At 51.4% G+C, this 9,106-nt stretch overlaps 1 protein-coding gene across 1 annotated transcript in view; it reads left to right on the top strand.

The window, feature by feature from the left end:
- The first annotated feature begins 1,385 nt into the window (after positions 1-1,385).
- The window catches only part of LOC133352074 (phospholipid phosphatase 3-like), a 65,250-nt gene continuing 57,529 nt past the window's right edge, over positions 1,386-9,106 (top strand). Inside the window, exon 1 of the mRNA XM_061567813.1 lies at positions 1,386-2,356. Within this exon, the coding sequence (XP_061423797.1) occupies positions 2,143-2,356 (214 nt within the window). The 5' untranslated portion in view covers positions 1,386-2,142. The remainder of the gene's footprint in view (positions 2,357-9,106) is intronic.

Raw genomic sequence — 9,106 nt, 5'->3', positions numbered from 1 at the left:
GGGGGCAGTGACAATGGCCTGGTTGTTGAACAGGTTCACGGTTCGAACCCAGCGGCCGCCCTGATTATTGCTGCGGATGTAATCACCGCAGCGACGATACGCGCCGTCTGCCTCACAGCCGACGTTAAAGATCCCCGTGACGTCGTTCGCGAGAGTAGGGGGCCACATCGTGTGTCGGTGTCATGGTCCTAATTTGGCAAATTCGAAAATGACTCGCTAATTACTGCTGGGTTGGTGCGCAGCAGTCATCCCCCCCCCCCCCCCACGTCATTCTTGCAAATGAAACTATCTCGGATAAACAAAATACACTTGAACGCATATGAACATATATCGATTCATATCGATTCATATTGATTCAAAGAAACACTGAGTTGGATTATTTTTTTCCGCCTGCGGACGACCGCTTGTGTTGCGATCGAAACGTCGTGATATATTATTTTAATTTAGTTTTCTTTTCTACCTACGCGACTTTACCGAAATAACCAAAGAGTATGGATTCCGGCAGTCACGAAAGTTTCAAATCAAGACTGAGTTGGTTATTTCTTCTGGAGGAGCAGTGGCACAGTGGTTAGCGCACTCCACCGAGTAATGTATCCTACTTATTACGGGAAACCCCAGGAGTCTTTCTATCTTATGGAATTAAAAAAATCAACCGACAAAAAAGACAACTGCGTCTTGCGTTTGGTAATACATTCGATGGCATCGGGAGTTGCTTGATATTCGTCCTTGCCTCCTCTGTCTGTGCTCGGTTACGTGATGAGCAGAAGATTACACTTCACCATTTTCACAACAGCAAAATAAATAAGCAGACAATGTCCCCTTCATATGTTCGTCTCTCCAAACACAAACATTAATTCGTTCTTACACAACCCATCGGCCGCACACGCCTTCTGGGGGATGCATGTCGGCAGCATTGGTTCAATGCAAGCAACCTCTGGACCGGTTTCGACATTCAGTCTCTCCAGCCACATGCAGTGTCTCTTCAGTCAGGCTTACATGAATCAATACTGGTGAACTTAGACCCATTTTTACGATATGATAAAAAAAAAACAATTCGTCACTCTAAATAAACACAAGCGTCTTTGGGAAGAATATAAATCACACGATACAAAAAAAGCGCGCAATATGCGTCAAGTCATAGCTGGGGCGACTCTTTCATTTTTCAACGAGTGAAGGGAATATCCGCACGTGCGCTGGTGCGTTGTTGGGACAGGATACAGCGCAGTCCCATTGCCTCTCAATCCCCCCCCTCTCCCACCAACACAATCGTGAATATCTGGCTCGGAGACCGAAGTTCCGCCCCCTCCTCCAGCCGCTTCAAGCTCGAGTGGCTGCTTTGGAAGCAGTGGGAGGAGCGGACTGTGTTTATACTTACTCGGAGAGCCATTCCGGAAAGTTTCAGCGATTCCCTCCGCTGGCTCAGTCGGATGCCCGTGGCAGAAGTCGCCCTGGTCTTGGCTGTAAACACGGCGGCGATATAAAGAAGACGGGACTCGAGGGGAGGGAAGGCTGCCGGGTCAATCGGCGAGCGATCATTGTCGCGAGATTTTCCAGCGGAGTCGTGCCACGTCTGTATTGTCGAGCGGGCAGACACGTCGTTGGTTCGTTGAGCTGTGCACGGGCGGCGCTTCCAATGAAGACGAGCGGCCACGGATCTCCCGTAGGGTAGCGTCACGCCGCGTCGCGCAGTCTTTCGAGCAGAGGAGTCTGCCAAGCGAGAGTCGAGTTCGCGGGCGTCTCGGCAAGTAAAGCCGAAGCAAGGCTTCTCTCATCTCACCATCTCACCGCCGTCACCCAACTACGATCATCATCATCTGTGTTCCACTACCACCGTAGCACCACCACCGTTCTACCACGACCACCACCATCTCACATAATCATCGTCTTTCACCCACCACCACCACGGCCTCGTCAATCAAGCACGGCCATCAGCATCATCTCATCACACAACCACCACCATCATCATCATCTCATGATCCAACCACCATCACGACATTCAACAACATACAACAACCACCACCACCAGCACCTGCCACCAACACCATCATCATCCTCCAGCCACCACCACCGTCTCACCATCTAACCACCACGGTCTCATCTAGCCAAAGCGATCGAAGTCCGTCCCGTGGCCAAAGCGAAGACATGCCGGGGCCAGGGTACAAATACGACAAGGCGGCCGACGGAGACTCGCAGGGGTCCGAGAGAGGGGAACCCGGAGCAGCATCATCAGCAGCAGCATCATCCGCAGCAGCAGCAGGAAGCAGCAGCCCCGGCGAGTCGCCGACGAGGGCACCCGCGCCACCCACGCGCGCGGTCCACGGTGCCGTGGCCATCGACGTCGCGTGCGTCTTCCTGGGTGAGTTGGATTATGATGATGATTCACGATCGACTGATTGATTGACAGGCCCGGTTGTCAATCCACTGCTGGGTGAAGGCACGCCGGGCCAAGTCGTGGAGGTTGTTCGATTTAAAAAAAAAAGATGCGTGGCCCAGCTGTACCCACGTTGCCGGGTACACATTGCGCAGTGCGCTAACCACTGCGCCACCGCTCTACTCCGCGTCGCCTTGGCCGACGGTGCTGTTGTTGATTTAATCGAGAGCGGTACACCTTGCGCCGGGGGCCACCAAACTCATTTCTTGTGTCGCCGCAACAAGTACCGGTGGTCTACGCGTGCACTCCGCGCAGATGTTAATGCATTGTAAACACGTTGGCACGCGCCTGCCGATTGCTAAACACACCGCGTGATGTAGAGAGCGCAGCATCAAGATTGCGATTATTGATTCCGACGCTCTTCCGTCTTACGTACGGGCACACGCAACACGTGGGCAAACAACACGTGCAAGGTCGCTTCTCATTATTGACTCGGCGGCGTTCATCACTGCGCGAATGCGCGTGGGAAGTGATCAACAATAATTGGTGTGCGCGTGCAGCGTGTGACGACCAAATCTGTATTGGACCGGAGACGATTGGTAAATGTAAATCGTCCTCGCTGAGACAACTGCCGCGCGGGTAATACTTGGCGTCGGGACGATAAATACTCTTGTTGTTGCTTATCAGGGAGGGTTCTGCCAAATCGGACTTCCACGCTTTGCCAGAATTGCACTCGTGTATGCAGAGTTTTGGAATAATTCAAAAATATCCATCTGTATGCATCATCGTAACTCTGTTTCTATATACAGTATATAATCGAATGTTGGCGATGGGTGGGCTTGGGAAGCCGCGTCCCCATCTCGGCTAATATCTTTTAACTATCTGTTAACTAAATATAACTATCTGTTCACGCACGGGTGCGCTTGTGTGGATTGTCGTCGTTAATTGATTATAATTATCCAACCTGCCGAGTAACACACACACACACACACGTTTTATATTTTAATCCACGACAGATGAAGCCAGTAGACGATCTATAAATCGAAGCCAAACACAGCTGCACATCGTTTGAATGTAACGACCCACTTTATAGGTATCACCCACACACGTTGGGTGTATGCTCCAGTCAAGTTCGAGTTCAGTGATGCCTCAAACCGGCGGCCGGACACACACCCACACAAGGCATCCTCCACACGCCCTCTGGAAACCGTGGAGCCAACCCGTTTAAAGACAGACTTTAGGGGGTAAGTGCTGTTAGCGAGCACCTAGAAAGGCCGGCACGGCACACGAGGGGGTGGGTGGCCAACACCACGCCCGGCCGCCTTTGTCTCTCGAGTGGCGATGTTTACGCATAGCACCAGATACTCATTTGAGGCTGAGTCGACCTAGGGGATGCCCAGGACCGGTTCAAATAATCGTCATCGGTGTTGGCCGTGAGCGGGAATCGAACCCGGGCCACTACACTACCGCTCCTCTCCTGGCTAAACAACCCTATGACCACTAACACGATGTGGGGATGCCTTCATCCAGCAGTGGATTAATAAAGGGCTGTAAAATACTATTATTAATACTACTACAGTATCAAATTTACGCTATAATCTCAATCCTTATTAAAACCCTACCGACAATTAAATGTCCATTCCACGTGCTTCCGTGTTTAAAAAAAATTCAGTAATTTGTTTATCCGTGCGGTTTAAAAACCCAATGACCGTGCTCCCGATTTCCAGTCGTCCTTTCTTCATTGCCAAACAACAACAGCAGCAGCAGCAGCAACAGATGCCTGCAATAGTTTCACCTCGATTCTACACTGGGAGAGAGCAACGATCGGTGTGCAGACTGGTGGTGATTGAGATGTTCACGGTCGACGAAGCTGATTATCAGTCCACTGCGAGGTGTGATGGCTCTTCTTTCACGCACGCCGCCTTGGGTTGTTTGACCATACTTCACCATAGACGCGAGCGAGAGCATAGAAGTATAGTCCGACAATGGCTTTTGTTGCATTTGCCTCTTTCGCTCGGGCACCACGTAAACCCGCGCGGCACGACGGCGACTTATCCGGGCTCTATCTGGCTCGGCTCTTGTTGACATCTCACTGATGATATGGCCAGGTCCACGACGCTGGGTATTGGGCGGATCTTGGATGGGGCACGTGAGCAAATTCGTTGAGTTGGACCGTCGAGAAATATGGCGATTTATATTTTTGAGAGAGAAAAAAAGTTTCGGCTCGAAACTTTGCAACAAAGTTAAACGTTAATTATAGGCGTGTTTATACAATTTAGCCGCTTGCAAACACAGCCTTGAGACTATGTCAACAAGTATGGCGGACTGCTGCTGGCGACTGTGCAGAGGCACAAATCTGAATCCAACACGGTCGACTCGTCGTAAAAACACACGTGACAGCGTTTTGTCGGTCCGCTGATGGACGAGAGCTTCCCCATCTCCGCCGTGTCCATCACGGGGCGTTGTTTGACCAATGCTCTCCACGTGGGTCAGTGCAGGTGGTTGGGACAAGTCGGGTCCACGTGCTGTCGGACTGGTTCAGGCATCACTCGCCACTGATTGGTGTCGAACTCGGGGTGCCGAGCTCGTGGTGCAGTGAGCTCAGCGCTGCGTGACCGTTCTCGTCATTGACGCTGCATTAAATCAGAAAAGAATATACGGGGTTATCCATTTACAGATATCCCACTTATTTTTTAAAATGTTATTTAAGCTTGTCTACCCAGGAAAGCCTCTTTGAGACTCAGGAGGGTGCTGCCATGTCTCCACAGCAGGGGGCGATGCTACGACGTGTAATCCCTATTTGGTAATTTCTAGGGAATTTTTCAGCATTGGGATCTTTGGCCAATGCCAAGTTACATTGTGCGTGTGCTTCTTAACTCATGGAGGAAATCGTAGAACCTTAAGGAAAGCCTCGCAGAACAGGGGGAGAACATACAAAAACTCCACACAGAAAGGTCCACCAAGTGAGGAGTTGATCGTGGGCCCTGCTTGCTGTGGGGCAGAGGTATTGCCACGACGCCACGCTGCTGCTCAAATGGCCCTCTTACTGTTCCTCTGAAAAGCCGTCTGAATACTGTGAAAGCGACGGTTCCGTATCTCACGGTGGAGAGTGTTAAAATGTTTCGCAATTGTACGGTATTTGAGAATTGGTGGGAAACTTTCAGGGGACTTTGAAATAAAAGGTTGCTTTCTCCTGTAAGTCCTACGTGCTGTTTTAGAGGGGTCTTTATAATTGGATCATCCTGTATAAAAGATTGATATTTTCCTGAACGAATTCACCTGTTACATTCGGGTCAGATGTGGAAATAAGCAGCTCGGCACACAGGTCGCGGGGGGGGGGGGGGGGGGTCGGCACGGCCATGATTCACCAAAGGAATTAACCGGGGTGGATGACGTCACTCACCGCCCCCCTACGGGGAAAAAAACGGAGCTGCAGAAAATATAAGAATGGTGGGGGAGGGGAGGGGAGGGTATCTTGAGCCGAATCTCAAACCAAACCTGGGAACATGTTGATTCTGTGATGAAGACATTTATTTATTTATCCGGGAGAGTCACACCGAGTCCCGTGCTCTTGCAGGAGAATCCCGCATTTTGGGTGGTTGCGTAGTGGCATTGACGTAGCGCGGTCTTGGCGTGGGCCGTGGTGCAAAGAATAACATGGGGGGGGGGCCTCTCCTTTTGTCTACTTTTTTATTTCCATCTTCTTAGCACATCACCTGGGTCCCTCCGGGCCGTGGTTGCACCGCCTGCGCACTTGCGGACGCTCACGCCGCCGATGTTTGGCCGAGCCAAACGAGTGGTTTTGCGAACGGGAAGAAATCCTGAGGGTGCCCTTGAAAGACCACATGCGGACGGGTGGGTGGGTGGGTGGGGAGGTAACCAAAAATATCGCGCAGATATCTGCAGGAATCCAACCCTGTGCTGCTATCTCCCGGCCACCTCGCTGCCAATTCCTCTGCAACACCTGGCATACCCAGGTCAGTCTCCCATCCCAAGTAGGGGTACCAGGCTCCAAGCCCGCTTAGCTTCAAGGTGATCTGGAAGCCATTCGGAAGCCACTGGAGATATGCCCTTTTAAATGTTGGTTGAACACTCATTTCTTTGGAACTGCTTTTTGTGTTTCGTTGGTTGTTCTTCCCCCCGCACCACCGATTAGCACAGTTGGCTGCGTATGAAAGACGTTCTCCATACATACATACATCTGGCCGTAGGGTGATTGATTCTTGGCCCAATATGGGGAGGAGACAGTGATCTCTGCAGGGAATTAATTGTGGTGCTTGAAAAGCAAAACGCGATGCGTAAACGACGTCGTTGTGAAAAAAAGAATCGAATTCCCCTCGGCTAGCAGCTGACACCTGGGTAAGGCAGTGCACGTTTCAGCCTATGTGTAGATATCGGCTATAGTGCAATGACTGCGTTGGCAGTGGTGTTTAAGTACAGGCGAAATGTGCTTCGTATATTCAACTTCTTTCGCACCGTAGGTAGCCAACCGCGCTAATCGGAGGTGCGGGGGAGGGGAAGGACAAGAAACGGAACACAAAAAGCGGCCTTAAAGAAACGGGTTTTCAATCCAAATGTAAAAATTAACAGCTCCCAGTAGCTTCCTAATATTGGAAAGAAGAGCGTTCCAGACGGCCGCAGAAGCGCAGAACATCACCGATGATGTTATGATCAACAATTTCCCTTCCCTCTTTTACGAAATCGCCCAGAATTGATCGCATCCCTTTCAAACCTCGGTGGGGGGGGGGGGGGGTTAAAGAAGGGTTATCTTGTAGAGTTATTGGAAGGGCGACCGCCATGCATCACGAGTGTTATAGGCTGCCGTAGGGCTGCGTGGGAGACAGCAGAGGGCAGTTCAACAAGATCCATTATTGTGCTGTACTTCTATGCTCCCACACCTGTAAACTCCCCTTAATTCCACCTGCACTATCCAATGTGGCGAAGTATGGTCAAACAACCCTAACCACCAACACTCCGTGGGGTCGCCCTCATCCAGCAGTGGATTGACAAGGGGCTGTACACGCACCTAATAAGGGCTGTGCGCACGAGATAAAGCACTTACTGGTCAGCGCTGTTTCCCTAACAAATCCACTCCCCACTTGAGTATCCCTTTGACCTTTATCGTTTAAAATAATCCACACGTGTTGGCCGCTGTGGTTGCCAGTCGGCCTTCCGCAACACGCGCCGGTGGTATTTGTTAGCTGTGAGTGGTATGCTGTGTATGTATACCTTGGGGCGCCACGGTAGCGAGATGTTAACTACCTCGCGTGGTATGAAGGAGGTCGTGGGTTCGATACCGACCTTAACGCCTGTATATTTGGAGTGTGCATGTTCTCCCCGTGGTCGCGTGGCTTTTTGTCCGGGTCCTCCGGTTTTCCCCTTCACGTTTAGAATCAACAATGCTTTCAGAACATTTGGCTGCCAAACATTTTTACGTGATGATAGGCCACTTCGTTGAGCTATCATTTGTGACCAGGTCGCTTCTGAAAAAGAGTTGCATAGCTCAATGGGCCTTACCTGGTCACAACAAAATATAAAAAATACCTGTTGATACCTTTGCCGCTCTCAATAAGTCTGACTGCCAAGGCGTCTCCCGTAAGAAACGGGATACGAGAAATATTAATAGAGGTCGCTAATGTGGCTTTCTCCTCTGCTTCGCGTTCTTAATCTGCAACTTCTGGGAAACAGTTGGCAAAATTAAAACTCTCTGCCAACAATATTAATACATGTGCTTTTGGGGTTCGAGTAACTGTGTGTGGGTGGGGAGCAGTGGCACCGTGGTTAGTGCACTGCACTGCATTACGAACCCGGCAAACCCCAGGTTATACTGGTAGGAACCACCAGGTTACAGGGGATTATTCTGTCCGTCCGTCGTGCAGGGAGGGGCTGGGTGGGGAGGGTGGGGTGGGGAGGGGAGGGGTGGGGTAGGGAGGGGTGGGGAGGGGTGGGGAGGGGTGGGGAGGGTGGGGCTAGGTGGGGAGGGTGGGGCTAGGTGGGGCGGGTGGGGCTGGGTGGGGGCTGGGTGGGGGGAGGGAGGGAGGGGTGAGGGTGGGGCTGGGTGGGGGGTGGGGCTGGGTGGGGGGTGGGAAGGGTGGGGCTGGGTGGGGGGTGGGAAGGATGGGGCTGGGTGGGGAGGGGCTGGTCACCCCGTGGTGCCCTTATAAAACTCAACGTTTAACCTACTCACGCCGGCTTGTGCCCGCCCTCTCAGTCGGGCATATTTGCGGAATACACCACGCCGCCGTTGACGCTGGCCATTGACCGAGCAACCCGACGTTCCTACCAGCTCCCTCCGCAGGAATGTGTTATCGCCGGCCACGATCCACACCAGCGGCGAGTGATTGAATAATTAACTGCTGTGGTGTGTACGCATCAGCACTGATAAGACGAAGGCGACTGGACGTGGTCCTCGCCACACACTGCCCTTGGATGCGAATTGCTATGAGGTAAGAAGTGTGTAATTGGACATGGTGTGTGGTGTAATTGAGTTGAATGTATGGGGGAAGTTACCCGAGTGTTTTTTTAAGCTCACCTATGACAAGCGTTACAAATTGTATACTAATAAGAATAATCATTTAAATTTGTTTGTCACTCAACTGCTGGATGAAGGAGCTCAGGTCGCTGGGTTCATTGCGCAGTGCTCCAACCACTGCCACCGTTTCTACATCGATTGGCGGTCATTGAAAACTGGGAATCGACAATATTGTAACACCACCACCACCATCATCATCATCA

The sequence above is a fragment of the Lethenteron reissneri genome, chromosome 39 (assembly GCF_015708825.2).
Source record: "Lethenteron reissneri isolate LAM-NWPU_2019-01 chromosome 39, ASM1570882v1, whole genome shotgun sequence".
NCBI classification, from domain to species: Eukaryota; Metazoa; Chordata; class Hyperoartia; order Petromyzontiformes; family Petromyzontidae; genus Lethenteron; species Lethenteron reissneri.
This window is presented reverse-complemented; position numbering and strand designations above follow the sequence as displayed.